General features: G+C 36.1%; 1 protein-coding gene across 8 annotated transcripts in view; it reads left to right on the top strand.

Annotated features, from left to right (window-relative positions):
* Positions 1-17696, top strand: part of NBEA (neurobeachin) — a 506572-nt gene that overhangs the window by 409230 nt on the left and 79646 nt on the right. For all 8 annotated transcript variants that reach the window (XM_057410438.1, XM_057410433.1, XM_057410439.1 and 5 more), the window contains 2 exons: positions 909-1024; positions 10453-10565. In XM_057410438.1, the coding sequence (XP_057266421.1) occupies positions 909-1024; positions 10453-10565 (229 nt within the window). The remainder of the gene's footprint in view (positions 1-908; positions 1025-10452; positions 10566-17696) is intronic.

Below are 17696 nucleotides of genomic sequence, written 5' to 3' on the forward strand. Positions count from 1 at the left end.
TGTGAGCAGTAAGGCTATTTCTGCTTGTTGCAGATTTTTTTTCTTTGATGCATTAATCTAGACCCTGTGTTTTACCAACCATGTTTGGTAAATGCTATGGTATGGGTAATTTAGAATTTGGTGCATAGTACTTGGTTACTGTGATGGTACCAAATTGAATTCAGAAGAGCTGAAGTTTTCCGCTATTCTCTTCCTTGGCACAGTGGTTTGTTTTTTTTCTCCTTTAATTCAGTCATATAAGTTTTAGGAAATGTGTGGAAATTGAGTATCTTAGAAGTGTCTATTCCTTTTCCAAATCTGAATGAAATGAAATTCAGAAGTTATTATGGAGAGACAGGCAGATGGACATGTGAGTGTATAAATGAATAAAAGTTATTTCTTTCAGAAACCAGGCTGTAAATAGAAATCATGAAGCTTACTGGGATATAGGAAGGGAGCATGGGTACCTTACCATGGAAGAGGTGCACAAATTGTGGAATAAATATTTTCAATCCATGTGCTGGAAATATATGGCACTTTAATCTATCACTCACTCACCTTAATGAACTTATCTCAACATACGCTTTTGAAACAGGGAAATGGTATTCCTCTTTTATTCCTGCTGGATAAGCCAGGCACCAGGAGGTCTGCAGTTTTTTACTCCCAGTGTTTTAATCAGATTCAGAATAAAATAAAACACAAAATGTGCTGTTCTGAATTATTACTATGCTGTAGTACTGGTAAAATAAAATACAGCTGTTAATTTTAGTCATTTCTCAAATAAGGGTAATAATGTCTTCTTGACTTTGTTAAATGAAATAAAAAAGCCTCTGAGAGAATCTGAAATTAATCACACTAATGGCGTTGCCCTACATCTTAACATTTAATGAGGCTCTGAAAAAAAATCATTCTTTAAATATATTTCCTAGGAGAATATCTCTGGCCACTCCCCGACAGCTTTATAAATCCTCCAACATGACTCAGCGCTGGCAGAGACGGGAGATATCTAACTTTGAATACTTGATGTTCCTCAACACTATAGCAGGTAAGGCTTCTAACTCTGTAATTCTTCATAATACGTTTATGTTTGTCAAAGTCTTAAGCACTGCGATTTGATAGCATACATTTATCCCTCTAGAATTCAGCTGCAGCTTTATGATAGATTCTGAAACACACATGTAAAATTCTATCAGGAAACGCACTACCTATCACTGAGACTTTAAATTCGTATGTTGTTGTGGAGACTGTTCCTTGTTCCCCTTCTGCCATTTCCTCTGCTGACAGCTTTGTCTGAAGCTTTATTAGAGTCAACAAACCATTGCCAGAGAGTGTCTGGAAATAATAATGGGAAAATGTAATTTCACTACTTCATCATTCTCAGCAACAGCAACTAGACAGCAGAATAACAACAGTATTCTGCCTAGTACAGATGTCACCTGGATTGTGGTATGATTAGATTACAGCATCTTTTCTCGTTTAGTTCTTTGAGCTGAAATATAATATCAGATTAAGTATTTTAAATGAGGGATAACTGCCATAGACATCACTTGTTATTGGCAAAAGAAGAGCTTTCCTGGCAATTGTCATTGATTAAATATTCATGATGGCATTATTCTTTTCACCTTTCTCTTTTCTATGTGTTAACTTGTGTGGTAATTTTAAATGTAAAAAGCAGCAACTTTCTACGTTATATACAAAGATTTTCAGAAGGATGTCTACTATTACGATTCCTGCCTGTAGCACACATGCTGCTTGCGAATCTGCCTGAGGAGAGCCTTCCTCAGACATTTCACTCCAGTGAGCTTTAATTTGAAACCCAAATTAAATTCCACCAGGCATAACTTTTTACTCCAGTGTTACAACTCCCATCTTTACTTCGTCTTGAATTTTATGCTTGAGGTTACCCTCAGGCCAGACGGAAGACAAATGTAAGTGTGCAACCCAAAGGTAACACCCGTTACACTGACCAGTCTGAGGACAGTCACAGCATTCTACCTATTAGGGCAGTGACAGAACTCAGGAGCTGTCAAACTCACTTGGTTTGAACCTTTAGGCTTTTATATGGTAGTCATCCTCTGTGCATCCAGTCTTACAGACGTTAATAAATGTGTCATCAAATTATCCCAGTGTGATACAGAAGTGCTACCACTGAACAGTTGGAAATCTGAGGGCATGTTTGCCTTGTGCAGTGGAGCACAAAGCACAGTCCCTGAAGCTATTGGAGACACTGGGCTGGGTAGTCCATAGGGTGCGGTCCAGTGCAGGCTCACCAGCTTGGTTCGCAGGCATTTTAGCTACAGTTTCGCAGGTCTCTGCTGAAGGAAGGAGCCTTGCTGAGCATTCATTACCTCTGGCGCAGTGCCACAAGAACGCTGCTATCCAGCTTCTGGACACTGGCCTGCCTCCAGCAGCTCTCCGTCTCTCGCACATCCGCTGCCCTTCTGCTGATGAGGAAATGCAGGCAGAGTCTCTCAGGCTCCCTGACTGCCTCACCCGAACTTGGAGGGTTTAGTGAAGAGATGGGAAGTTAGCCCAGGCCCCCTCAGTCTTTGTCCAATAGATTATTGACAGAACTGTCCTTCACTTGTAATTTCCCTTTTATGTATTCATTTCTTCTGTAAGCAGTATGCCTAAACTCTTCAAATGAGAGTAGATAAGAGCTGAGCAATTTTTTCATAAATTACTTTTCATTTTTAATCAAAATTCAAGGTCATTTATTTTTAGGTACATGACAAAAGCATCCAAACCTGGAAGACATCATTATGTCTGAACTCAATTAGGAATTGCAGTGACACTTACACTGCAGTATCCATCAGTAAACAAGCTTCAACCTGAAGAAATTCCTTCACAGCATCTCAGAGGTCTCAAGAAAAATGTTTTTTTTACTGTTGTTTGGTACTGGTACTGCTACACAGGCTTTATATCCAAACAGCTGGGTGGTTGCATGAGACACATTTCTCTTAATGTCATATACTGTCATCCACCTGCCTTACAACAGGATGGCCTTGCATTTTCGTTCCATGTACCATCTGCTGTGCCCAAGGAGGCACTGGAGGATTACTGACTATATTTTTGTCTGCATGTGTGATTCTATGAACTTGTATTTTATTTGGAAAAGCTTCCAGCAGCTTGGTCAGTACCTTTGTAGTGTCTCTCTGACTCAAAGTTAATTTCTGGCAGATTTTTTAGTATCAGTCTCTTACTGGCAAATCTCCTTTGTTCATTTAATCTTGTTGCTAATTGTATAAGCTCACTTGCTTATTTTCACAGCATTACCTACCATCTTATGAAGTCTTTCAGCAGTGCATGATCAAATTCAAATTCAAATTTAGGTAAATACCATATTCTCCAAAGGAGAGGAAGGTAAATTTGAGTCTTCAGAAGAAATTCAGCCTCTTTGTCTCCATCTTGTATTGACTGATTTGTTTTAAGTCATTCTTTTTAATGATGCTTTTGGGTCACATAGATCAACAGATAAATTTTTTCTAAAGGAGAGCCAATATGCAGACTTTTAAAGTTTAGGAAGACACCAGTATTGGTGAAATAAAAATTAATACTGATGCATGCTGTTCTGCCAAGGTGTGATCAAGGTGTTGAGTAACATTTGAGGTAATTTTCCTTGTTAGAAAAGATATCCCATGCTTTGATTTTTATTTTAAACCAGTCTACATTGCTTGGATTTTGCTAATGGGTCCTTACCACTCTATTTATTTTCTGTTCTGGTTTCGTTTCCCTAGAAGGCTATCAGTCATCATGGTATGCTGGGAAGACAGTATCACTGTACAGTTGCATAAATTATTTTGGAGGAACATCTAAAACCAGCTGAGATTCTTGGGTGCTTTCCCAGTCAGCAAGAGTGCTGTCACATCTGATAGTGTTCCATCAGGATTAGGAAATAAAGGGTCCTTCTGACATCAACTATTGCATGTTAGAATGGCCTTCAATGCAAAGAGCTTGTAAAAAAGCATGATTGCATTGCTGTATTGTGTGCTCTCTATTTCTGCTGCTTCTTTTAAGATTTTGAAGATTCATAGTCTCTATGAGCATGGAAAAATAGATTTCAGTTGCTAACGTCATTATGACATCTGCACTCACTGATGCACTCTCATATAAATTCATTATGTTTCTCTGCAAATTAAAATAAAATTTATCCTCGATAGTTGAACTCCCTGGCAATGACACACAAACAACCTTTATTGAAAACAACATGAGAGAACTAAAACTGATTTACGCCCAACAGCCAGTTCTACACATGACAATAAATTTTTAATCTCAATTTGGAACAAATCCTGAAGTTTTTCAACTTTTTTACAGAAGCAAAAATTCACCAAAGTTATTTTTTGAAAGATCAACCTGGGTTTGTAGTCCTAATGAAGTCTGCACTTCAGCTAGGAAGCTGACTTCCAAAGCCTCAAGAACTTGTGGGTATTGGAAAGAATTTACTAATAAAGCTCCTGGAAAGCCAGAACCTCCCCCCAGCCCCATGATAGAGTGCATGTGAGCTACAAGTCCAGTGGCAGTGGAGAATGCTTCAAAACATAAATATATGCTAGAAAGCCTAAAAGTTCTCACATCCCCAGGCTGTTTCCTGGCTTCACTGTTGCATGGCACTCTACTGCCAGGGCCTGAGATCTGGGAAACTGCAGGATAGAGAGCTATGAGGCAGCCCGAATGACACCACTGCTTTTACAGCTGTGCCTGTATTTCTGTAAATTTTCTGTTGAAAGATATTTCTCAAAATATTTCCTTTACAATAAATAGGCATTTTGTAATGAAGCACTAAAAAGAGAATGTCTCTACCAGAAATACAGAACTGGAAGCAGAGTGCTTCTACTGCATGTTGCCCTTGTTTTGATAACACTGAACTGATAACTGTCCAAATACATCTGTATTAAACAGAAGCAAATTCATATATACACTGTAGACAGGACCCTTGGCAGTCAGAAGAAAAGACATGATTCTCTATTGTGTATACAGAGTATTGAATATATTCATGACCTTATTTGCCAAGTAAAGAGGATACATGTATTTTCTTTCTTCCCTGGAAATCCAATTTACAAATAAATTTTTAGTTACGCTCTTTTGTAATGAGATCCCATACGAAATATTTCCTTAAAAGATACAACTTTTAAGTAAGAAGAAGCAGCGTCTTCTGTTCTAACAATTTCATTTTGTTAGCCATTGAAAAATATGTGCAGCAAAATGTTTTTTGTGTTGCCATTTATCTCCTGCTGTCTTATTCAGCATATCTGAGCTGTAATTTAGTCACTTAAGAAACGTGTAGGTTTGACATCTAAGAAATGTGGATTTTCTGCTGTTAAGTGATACGTAAGTCCCTTCATTGTTTTTTCTTCTCTTCCTAATAAATAGAGGTCCATTAACAAAATGATTGAGTACACTTTTTGCCAAGTCTTTGTAGCTTCCTTTCTTATTCCAATGGTGCTTAATTAGCATCTAGCCCTTTACAAAAATCACTCATGTTTTCTTGCAATCCTTTTCTGAAATTATTCAAGAAATAGCAGCCTTGGAAGAGAGGTATTCAGAAGTGAGACTGCTGGCACCAACTCATTTCTTTCATTTGTGACATGCAACTGGGTCCTTTCCCACAAGAATTCCTTTGCTCGCTTGTGAACACTCTTAATTACACAGATTGTTGGTCTCTGTATAACAGAACCTCTGAAATAAATACATAATTTTCTTCTTAAATCTCTCCCTGGTTTGCCAATATGTCTGTCCTGACAAGCATGGCCCCTGGCTATTCTGTTAAGTTCTTAATCAATGTTTGAAATACTGAAGTGTCCCCTTGGAAAAAAAAATCCATCTTTTTATGACTTTTTTTTTTTATATATAACTTTTACATCACCCTATTACCACCTGACACATTTCAACTGTTTCTGTTGTGGTCCATACTCATGACTTAGTAACTGTCTACTTCAGCTGCCATAGTTCTCTGTTTCTAGGTAATTCCTATCCAGGGATATATGATTACCATCACTTGTGCTAGCCTGATGACTTACTGCAATTTTGTTTCAAAGTGCCTCTCCATTTTCAAACTCCAAAGTTTTGTTTCAACCTGTTTTCTCTGGCCCTCTAGCCAGCTATTTTCTCGTGTCCCTATTCTGCTTCCAAGGTCTTCACCTCTTTCTTGCCCTCTTTTCTGACTCAAGCATATTTCATCATGTTTACAGCTCTGGGTTTTTCTCCCAAAGGTAAACACTGCATTCTGCTGCTTATCAATCAGTCTCAGTGTTATATTCTTCTTGCCCCTGGTTTTTGTCCTGGTTGTGTAGACATAAGCCTTCCTGACCACCTTTCCCCTCCTGGCCACCTTCTTAGGTATTCTTTGAAAGCTTGAAAGCAGCTATGATTATACTAATTTCCTTTTCTTCAGGCGCACAGGAAAACACCATATTGTATATGAACAGTGTGTATGTCAATTGAACCCCCTGGGTGATATAGGGAATTTTTACTATTCTCAGTTACAAGATTATTGAAAGAAGTACTTAACAGCAATCCCACTGCATCAAAAGGAATTGAGATGAGTGGGAACAAAACCACATTTTATAATATGGTTATAGTGCCCACTGTTTTACTCAGAAGTCTATTTCTCAGTATTTAACTGATTTCTGCTATTTTTTGTTTCTTTTTTTGTTTATTATTTTCAAATTGCAGTATATTATATGTGTGTTTGAGTTTGTATTTGTTGAAATTTTAATGCTTTTAAATTCTACCTGCCACAGCTTTTAAAATAAGTGGAGAAAAATTATATACATGATTTTTGTAAGTAATTTCTTCTAGTGGAAAGGGATTAGTTTTAAAGGTTTGTGAAAAAAAAGAAATAAAAAAATTGCATCTTCAGTCAGGTAATAAATTTAGACAAGCTTCTTCCCCCTCCCTGTTTTTTTTATCCTGTTTAGCATTTTCCACTTTTTTACTCTGTGATGTACAAGCCCTCACTGGTTAATTATGTATATATTTAGCTACTGCATGTGTTGGGCTTATTATTGTCATCTAATTAGATGTAACTCGAACTACTTGCTTCTAGAAAAATCATTAAAAATTCTTTCCTAATGACCTAGAGATGACAAAATGTCTGTAAAGTGTGAAGAAGCAGACAAGCACAGGAACATCGCTCTTAAAGAGTGTTAATCCAGATGCTGCAATCATCTAATTAAACAATATTTTGCTGTCATTAACATTTTCACCAAGGAATTGCAGTTATAATTTCTTTGTCAGCTGTCTCTAGCTCACTTTACCTTCAAAACTAAAATGCCATATAAAAACATTAAATTGGATGGTTTAATTAAAAAGTTGTTTGTTTTCTTTTCTTTCCTTTTTTTTTTTTTTTTTTTTAATGAAGAAACATACCAAGTGTTTCTGAGGTCTCATTTACTATGCCTCAGTTTTATTGTTCAGGTAGATTAGTGTCACAGCCTTGCAATATTTAATATTCAGTCTTTAATATTAATCTTTGTAAGCCTACTTTGAGGAAAATCGGAAGCTTCTGAAAAGGTATAGAGACTACCAATAGTGGTGTAGATTTATGTTTAATGTTTATTTCCCTAAATAAAGAACCAGATAATTCTTGTTGGAAGCAGCAGACAATTGATGAGATGGCTAAATATATTCATTGTCTGACTTTACTCTGAAAATAATCATTGTGAAGCCAGAACTGATTGAGTAAGCATTCCTAATAAAGTTAAACCGCTAATATTTATGCATGTTTAGAATTAGGCATTTGTAATCCCATTATAGGCCTAGATCACTGTCCTCCACCCAGATAAGCATAGATGTGCGGTCTTATCATGTAGGTTTGGTCTCCTTTCACTATTTAAATTACAAATCATCTTCTCAAGTCATTTTTATTTGTTGGTATTAAGGAAATAGTTGAATTGAGAAAAAAAATCACTAAATTTATAAGTAAACAAATTAATAGCTATTCTTAGCAGTAAATCTCTTAATAAGTAAAACATGGTCCATAAATATTGAAGTAGGAGAGAAGTACATACTTTGTTTATTTTTTCACAAGACTATGGTTATATTTACCAAATACATAATCATAAAGGCTCCATTGTTTCTGACTTATCCTACCTAAGCTGCATGAAATTGTTTTTCAGTGTGGGGTGAAAAAATGCACACAAGAGTTACAGCAGTGTCCTGACATGGAGCTAATTCCACATGATATTTGTTCATATGTCGATACTGTAAGTTACCTATCAAAACCATACAGCAAGAAAGAACTAACATACAGCAGTGAGGTTCAGGATTGCTTCTTTATTGTGCTAGTCACATATTTATGATGTTCCTAAATGGAACAGGAACAGAAAGTCAAAATCCTGTTCACTGAATATTGAAATTAAGGGAATATAAAAATTAAATAAAATCTCAGTTTTGAAGTAAGAGGTCATCTTGGATAACCCCAAATTTCCTTTCAAAATTCTGCGAAAGGATGTTCTCACCTCTCCAAATATTTCTATAAATTCTTTTCAACTGAAGGTCTTTATACTGTGAACTGTGTCCCATGAAACTTCTGATTCTGAGGAATCATTATTTTACTTATGCTTTGTAGAAGATTACAGTCATCTCAGTCGTTCTCTTTCCGAATCTCAAATTTCCTTTAGTCTGCTTTCTACAGAAATGCAAATGTCTTTCTTTTGCGCAAGCTTTTAAATACTTTTCAGTTAACTTAATTGAGGATTCTGATGGTAAGAAAAATGTTAATTATATAAAGGTATAGTTTTATAAAGGCCATATTTTATAGAACCTTAAATTTACAATCTCAAGAAATTTTGCATTTCATATATAATAAATCCCTTGCTAAAGAGGAGAAAAATATTCTGATTTGGTGGATGTGGAAAATGAGGCAGACTTGTCTCGGAGTTCAGAGTTGTTCAGAGTTGTTGAGATATGTAGAGCTCCCCCCAAAAAAGCTGAAGCAATTAATATTCTGCCGGAGAGCACCTTTCCTTTTCCTCCCTTACATGGATTATGGTGTATTTCTTGATTTAATTGTTTGATACATTCTCATTCTGTCCAGGAGTGTTTTTGCATTTGTCCATTGTCAATATTTAAGAAGTGGTTTTGTTTCTATCCATCTTTATCTGCGTGTCACAAAAAAGCATTGGTAGTGCTTTTTTTTAATAAAGTTGCTTTTGCACTTCTATTTTTTTTATATTCTTGTGAACATCTATGTGTTCATAAAGTAAAAAATGAGGACACACAGTTGTTAACAATATGTACTTTTCCTGTTTCCAATGAAACTATGTACAAATAGCAACTTGCTTCTTGTTCATCAACTTCTATGGAAAAGATAAGGTGTTTGTAAAGCAGTGGAAGTTTCACATTTCAGTAAAGCAGAGTTGATTTTTGTGGAGAATTGCAAATACAACTCAGAACAAGGAAGCCTGTGTTTTCCTGTGCTGGGTTTTATACCCCAGGAATCTGTCCAGAATCTGGAAGGAAGCAGTTAGTGAGACAGGGCTGTAAATCTGCCGCAGGACTGGGAATTGTTAACCTGGGTTATTTCAGTCTGCTAATTGTATTATATAAATACATACACACATATATTTATGACCCAATTTTGTTTTTAAGAGTCATGCTGCATATTATGTGGTTCCTATTAAATCAATAGGGTTGATGGTTCTGTACTAAGCAACCTCATTTGTCTCATCACTGAAATGTTAGATACTACTAAATGCCAGCTAATACAGAAATAACAGCCTTTCCCCAAACACTTTTCCTTGTGATGAATTCATAATTTCCAGTTCAGCTGCAGATTGTTCTTTTGGAACTATAAGGATGGCTTTTGCACATTTGAGTTCCTGAGATAGTAGCAATGTTTCTTTCATTATGTTTGGAAAGAGTGGCCTGGGGCAGTCTGCTCTGTCTTCTATGGGGCTGAAAATGTTTTTTAATTTTCAAAGTGTTTATGAAATATTCTTAAAGCAAATACGACTTCCTCCACTTTAATTCCACTATTGCAGTGAAATCTCACCACTTCTTCAATGAAGAAAAACTTTGGGGAATAATGAATTAGTATGGTCTATCTAGGACAGACGTAGATTTGCAAATCTCAGATGTCCCTTGCTGTTTGTAGTCTCATTTAATCTTTGCCAGCTAATGATACTGAATACAGTTGCTAGGGAAATAATAGTCTAGTGGTTTTATATTTCAACATTCAGGCTATGAAAACATGTTCATGGAAATAAAAAGAAAGGGTTTATTGGCATGCAATGCATTTTAGTTTATCTTGAAAGGTAAGGTGCTCCTTACATTATGCTGATTTCTGTGTTGACTTCTGATTCAAGATAAGTGCATCTAAATGGCTACTTTTGTCTAGAAGATTTAGACCTGATTCTGTGAAGTGGTGGCAACTGAGAACATCTGAGGCAACAAAAGTAACTGCTAGATTGCTTTTCAGCTGGAGAAGTGGACACTATTTCCTAATTCTTAAAATATTTTCTTTCTTCATAGGACGAACGTACAATGATCTGAACCAATACCCTGTATTTCCATGGGTTTTAACAAACTATGAATCTGAAGAGCTAGACCTGACCCTTCCAGGCAACTTCAGAGATCTTTCAAAGGTATGCTTCAAACCTGTTAAAGACAGTCAGACAGACCTCTTAGGAAGAGATTTTGTTTTATATTTGCAGCCTAGCTAAGTTAGGTCTTTATCTTAAAGTCAGAAACGTCTGAAATAGACTTTTCTATTTTAGAATCATTTTATACTGAATATCTATATTATCCTACTTCCTTGTACCTGACTGATCTGGTTCCAACAGATCTGCAACTCCTCCATACCTTCTGACTTACAGATCATGAGTGCATTAGACGATTTTATTTCACTAATTGTCTCCCTTAGTTTATGAAAGCTAATCCTTTGGGAATAAAAAGTTTGGACTTCTACAATGACTGGATAAGTAATATAATAGCAGCACCTCCTTTTGGTTTAATAATTATTTCATAAAGAAGTATTTTGTATGTTAGACCCTGAAGCGTTTGGTCCCTGTCATTATTTGCAAGTGTTGTCCTCCCCCTGGGCTTGGGCATTTAGTGCTTTGTAATGATGCAGTTCCTAGTATCTGTTTCTCTAATAGCACCAGACTGCCATCTATACCCAGCTCTGGTATTCTGAGTGTGTCAAAAGACTGGGGAGAAGGTGTGTCCTGGCCAAGCATAGTAGAAGCATATAGAGGGGCTCTACTTTTGGCCAGCTGGAATAAAGGCAAAAAACAGGGCTTGAAACTGTGTTGTGGGAAGTCTCTTTCCTGTTTCCAATCAACTAAGAAAGTGTTTGTATTTCGTTACTAGTCAAAATAGATAGCCTTGCAATATCCCCAGCGTGAGGTTTCTGTTGTTTGTGCATGACAGCTTTCTTGCATCCTTGAAGTGGTTACTCAGCCAGGAGGGAGAAGTTGCTCATACAAGTTGAGTGAGGCTCAAACTGCAGGAGACTGTCACTCGCTGTGAGGCTGGAGGCGAGAAGATGACCCCCAAAACAAACCCTGTTCTGCAGCCCTGTGCTGCAGCCCCTGCTTTCCCTTCTGGGAGGTCAGGGATAGAGTTTCTGGAGCTTCTGCCTTTAAGTCTGCTTTTGTTTCCTCCCCATCCTGCAAGCACATATCATAGGCAGCAATGGAGGGATCCCACTCTGTTTATGTCACAGTGCCATATCTCTGCTGGAAAGAGTGTGCTTTCAGTACCTCCATATGTATTGTAACAGTTCCTGGAAGCCTGCTTTTGTGAGGCTTCTAAAATAATTTAAGTAGAATTTGACTGCATAATAGCAGAAGGACGCACTGAAGTTTCCTCTCCCTTTTTTCTTAGCTAAATAAATAATAAAAATAGACATTAAAATGCATTCACAGCATGCCTCAGCTGTAAACAAATTGGTTGAGAATTGTACCTAGGTTATGTAGAACTCCTGAACTTTTATAATATTATAGGTATGTTTCACAAATGTGTTTTTCAGTTCCATAACACCATTGTAGTTTGTGCTAGGAGCAATGAAAGAAGAGGCACAGACATCAGTTAAATAAAGACCAGTGATCATCTTTCACTGGCTTGTTGCCTAGCATGTGTAAAGATATTTCTGGTTTAAAATTGTTTATAGCGATAAACCTTTCATTAAGATACTTACACTTAACAAAATCTCTCAAAATCCCTTTCTAATATTAATAGCACTGCATGTGGTGAAGCGCAACAAGATCAGACAGTGTCTCAGGAGTTCTTCATTAGGTACTTAGTTTTGGTTGAATCCAAATTTTTATGACAGCCTATCAAAGTTTGTAATTACTACAGGAAGTAGTGTGATAGTTGCATAGATAGGTTTTCGTCATGAATAAGTAAAGACTCATTATGGAATTAGTGCTTGCATAGCTTAAGTATCACTGTGCTCCTAGTAGTTAGTGCTCTTCTTCGAAAGGAAATGTAAAATCAAGTCCCTGGTTATTTATATTTCTTCAAGAATACATGCAATGTGCACAGCAGTATTTTGCCTGAGGACCTTTTCTTACCCAATTTGATAAATGCATTCTCTTATTCAAAAGCTACCAGCGATTTCCTCTGGAAAAGCTAGGATTTTGACCACTAAAAAAAGCCTACGCAGAGCTAGTTAAGAATGGTCTTTCCTTTCTGCCAATATCTTGGCTGCATTTGTCCCATGGATATGTGAGAAAACACATATGCAATCTGTAAAGTGTTGTGGGTTCCCTCAGGATAAACGGGATGTAATTGCAAATTTTTCCCACTGTTTATTATAATAACATCTGATAGATTTCATTTCACAATGGTTTTAAAACTAAAAATAGATTAATGATTTTTTTTTGTAAAAGGCAGTGGCCAGTTAATATGAAATGCCTTACTTTGTGTACTTGGGCTGTTACGCATTACTTGCATCCTGTTTCAATTTGGGCATTATCAGTAAAACTCTTCAAAATCAGAATGTATCTGAAGTATTTCTTTGGCAATACTGTCTTCATTTTCAATATTGTCCTGTATCTGTAAGTCCCTTCTTTCCTTGTTAGAGAGGTAAATCCTGAGTAGCCTTTTGCTTAAAAGCAGGAGTTAGTGATTTATTGTTCACATTATTGAACAGGGGTGTGCTATCAAGCCGCAGACAGACCTCTGGGGCAGGCACACACAGTATCCTTTCCATGAGGAGCCATTTCCTTTCTGTCAGATTTTACCCTGCAATGGAAAAATGTTCCTGCAGATTAGATGGCAGATCAGAACCTCCAGCTAAGCTGTTGATGGATAAAATCTCCTTTGTCAGTTCCTGACCTTCTGTCTTCCGGCAAGTTTGCCCCTCTTAAGTTTCACAAAGCCTCTGTCTTTAATATTGAGCAATTAATAACCCTCAAATTATTTAGAATTTTAACAGTATTATGTATGTGGTAAAAACCCACAAAATCAATGAAATTAAAAGAGAAACCACCTATCATACTTTGTTTTGTTGGTTTAAAATAGTTTTGGTAGTTAAATGCAGATGCGAAATCTAACTTAAAAAATAACTTTGTGTATTACTACACAAAGTTCATGCAAATATCCAGTGTCAATTATGATAATTTTGAAATTTTTTAATCTTTGATTCCTAGTCTTTCTATATAAGTTATGATACACCATGTTTGTGATATCACAATCCCTAAGTGAACATACACAACAAATGCAATACATATGTTTTGTGGAAATGAAATTTGATGTGTTTGGCTTGCTTATGATGTCAGTGACAGAGTAAAACATAAGCCTTTTGCATTTAGCTCAAACTTAAATATTTACATTTCTGCAGAGCGTTCTTGAACATGTAACTTGTCCTTTCCTTCCATTCCATTCTATTCTGTTTTTATGTAGTGCTCCTTATTGTGGTACTGTTACATCCAGATGTTGTTTGTTTTCTCAGAACAATTATATTTAAATATTAGTCTGAAGATTCCTCTGCTCATTTTCTTTGAAGTGTTTGGAAATATCAAGGCTTTTTTTTTTTCTTTTGTATACAGTTTGAGATTTAAAACCAGGGCCCGTGGGCATGGAAGGTGCTGTAGCAGTAGGATATATTGGACCTCTCATTTGATTAGACAGTGTGGGCTCAAGTTTTATTCATTACATATACGAGGTTAAAGGTTACATTTATTGTTTGACACAATGAAAAGCTAATGAAAGAGGCTGTCATAGATACATAGATTATCTTTTCACTATTAAACCACCAGGTGATCTGCTTTTTTTCTTCTTTATTGAGATTTCCTTTGGAAGAATACCTCTGGTATTAAACAGTAGTGCATGAAAAGTATGTGCAGCCTTTACTGTACATTGACGTTTTGGGGATTTCACCATACTTACAACATGATATGGGGTTTTGTGCAAAATTGTATGACTTTTACTCCTAAATTATACTGAATGCATGGTTTTGACATGCTGCATTCTCCCTACTCATTAAAGTGTAAATGGGAATTCCTCCTCATTTACTTCCAGTCATACATCCTGTTAAATAAAATTATTTCTTCACCAGGGAAAGTAATACTAATATTGACATGTGTATGAAACATCACACGCCCATTCATTGAGTGGAAAAAATTATATTTTGTTAATATGGAAGGTATTTGACTGATGGGTGGTGATAAGCATAACCACGTTTCCTTATTACTATGCCATTTCAAGAAAAGGAAGTGATAAAGCCCCAAGGCTTCTAAATGTAATAATGCAAATGAACGCATCGAAGTGTGACTATTTCAAGGCAAACCATAATTAATACTTCCAAAAATGTGTATGCTGTGAAATGGAGTTTATAGGGTTATCAAGAGCCACTCTCACTGAAAAAATGAAATCAGTTTCTGTAACTTAAACTTATGTCTTTACCACAAGCAGCTCTACCTAATCAGAATTAAAATTAGTTTGATTCTCATGTGGTTTAAGCCACACAATTAAACATTTTCTTTTCTTAAATAAAAAGTTCTGAGTGAGACTGTAGTACTTTGAATCTGCCAGTACTCTTATTTGATAATGTTGAGAATCATATGCTACAGAAAAGCTGTTCACAGATTTGGATAAAATTAGAATTTATTTTAAATTTTGAGCTACCATCCGAAGATGTCCTACTTAAAGGTTGTTGTTCAGTGCTTGTTTTTTTCTTTTATAAAAAACAAGCAGCGAGGAAAAGCTTAACAAGCAGTGAGGAAAAGCTTAGTGTTTACTCAGCCAGAGCCAAATAAAGCCATGCTCAAGATTTCTTTTGTACCCAGCTACACTTTTGTGCAATACATTACCAAAAAAAAAGAGAGATAAACAGATAAGGTAGCTGCTGCATGAGTTAAAATCAAGATAAGCAGGATATTTCAGTGGCTGGATAAATAGGATGCTACGTTCAGTTCTGCTCTCATGAGAGAATGTGATTCTATGAAGATAGCTGGCAAAACAGTAAATATTACATGAGCTAACATATCATGTCCAGTGGATATAAACACTAGAGATATTGACAATACCCTGATTCCAGGTAAAAAAAGAATGACATGAATAGCAGTGTGTTTTTAATGACAAGTACTTTATTTTTAAATGGAAAAAGAAACATAAAATAACGAGCAACTTTTAGTACATCAGAGGTGAAGTGGCTGAATAGGCATTGTCATATAGTGAGTTGTTTTGTTTAAATGGAGTAAAAGAATAAAATCTTTTTATGAAAAGTTAATTCTGTTTGTTATGAGTCCTTACAGAGGACTTCTTTACAGAAAAAGACAATTGGTGTGTTTAAAAAAAAAAAGCTTTCTAAAATGTTTCATAGTCGGAACAATTTTTTTACTCTAATTCAGTCTCTGTATTAGTCTTATGGCAAAGGCACTGAACTGGGACATGATACATGGATTGAGCTATACCTTTGTATTTTTTTCTGCAAGTCATTTTAACTAGTTTACGTAGCAGTAGAATCTCACTGAAATGGAAATAGAATTATTTTCCTCCATTACGTAAAGATACAGGGATTGATCCATAAATAAAGTTTACATCCAGTTTATAGCCACAGTACCAGATTAAAACTGTAGTAGTTGACTTTCTGGACTGAGAATGGCACAGTAACTCTATGGAAAACTTATCAAAACTCCATAGAGAGTGAAATGTGGAATGTGAAGGACTACAAGGACTACAATTACTGCAGAACTTGCTATCTAGCAGGACACAGGCCTCATCAGAGTAAAACTGGGTTAGTTTCTAGTTTGGACAACTGACATTGAAAGTCTTTACAAAAAATATATGTATGTCTTTACTGAAGGATGAACTGTTACCATTTCTTTAAGTAACAGTATTTTGCCAAATGGACATTAAAAAAAAAAACACTAAGAAAGCCAGGGGTAGACCTCTTTGCATTTACTCCATGCCATTTTATTGATGGAAGTTTTCACTTTCAGAAAATGCCTGGGTTTTGGTACACGCAAGCTGATCTATTTGTGGTTAATAAGTTTTTTAATTACACAACAAAAAAAAGATTTGAGCACTTTCCATTAGCATTTTCAACTTGTATGGTTTCCTACATCAGCGGAGATTTAAGTCCTTTCCATTAATATGCAGAGAAGTGGTTCACATAGGGGGTCTCCATTACTGCACAGAAAAGGGGGATCAGAAGTTGCTTGTATTTCTTCAGTACAGGCCAGTGATAATTGGTATGATGCTGAAGCAGAAGCTTCAGAGTTGTGTGAGGATGGGCAGCTCCCAGCTCTCCTCCCTCTGCAGTGCTTCCGAGATTTCAGTTGCCAAGTCTGCATAGATGGTGCCGTGTTTGCACATCAGTCCCTCTAGAGCTAGCACAGGTATTTCTTGCACACTTTTGTGTTGAAAGCTAGTCATGCCTGAGCAGTTTACCCAGGAACACTGGAAAACTTTGTGGAATGACAGAAATTAACCTATACCACCCAAATCCCAGGCTGTCATCCAGATCACTAGTTCATCCAATTCAGGATCTGTCCCAGGAAGTTGAAGTGAGACTTTCTAGCTGAAAACAAGCTCTGCCTAACCCCTTCACTTCTTTCTTTCCTTGTCTCTGTGTCAAGTAAGGGTTATTCCCAGAAAAGATTCTTCCCAGAGATTTTTACACAAAAATTTCCATATCAAGCAAGAAGAGAGATGACTCTCATGATATTTCACTTAAAGAGTGCATTTTATGCAACAGATATTTTGTGCATTTCAGCATTTTTATTGAAATGAATCCCAAAGTAATTGAAAGAAAAATGGATTCCAACTCTGAAAAGAATATTGATGAGGATGAAGGTAATCTTCAAAATACAGCTTTTTAGGTTTATCATTTAATCAGTTGAACATGTGTCTTCTGAAAGTAGATAATTTTAGTTACTTGTGCAGGCATTTGGAATGCACCATCTTAAAACAGTATATCTTTTAAATTGAAATAACACTTCTCCCTGAAGAAACTAGAAAACACCATGGTGTGTTTGTGTTAGTGTTTTATGTGACTTTGGAAAATTATTGTCCATTTCTTGAAAGAAAGTAGCTTTTCCATTAAGTACAACTATATATATATTTAAAGAAGTTTTTTAAAGCTACAGGTTAAATCATCATTAAAATTTTGCTGGTCTATAAAATACCTTGTAATTATTTTTGAGCAGCAGTTATGCTTCACAGTTCTTGTTACTGTAATCAATTCACAGTGAAGAGTGAAAACACAGATCTTATTTGATGAAAGAAATCTGATCAACTTGAAATATATTTTGAAAGGCCTGGAG

The sequence above is a fragment of the Pezoporus wallicus genome, unplaced genomic scaffold (assembly GCF_028554395.1).
Source record: "Pezoporus wallicus isolate ANWC-B61680 ecotype Strahan unplaced genomic scaffold, APGP_CSIRO_Pwel_v1 contig_1876, whole genome shotgun sequence".
NCBI classification, from domain to species: domain Eukaryota; kingdom Metazoa; phylum Chordata; class Aves; order Psittaciformes; family Psittacidae; genus Pezoporus; species Pezoporus wallicus.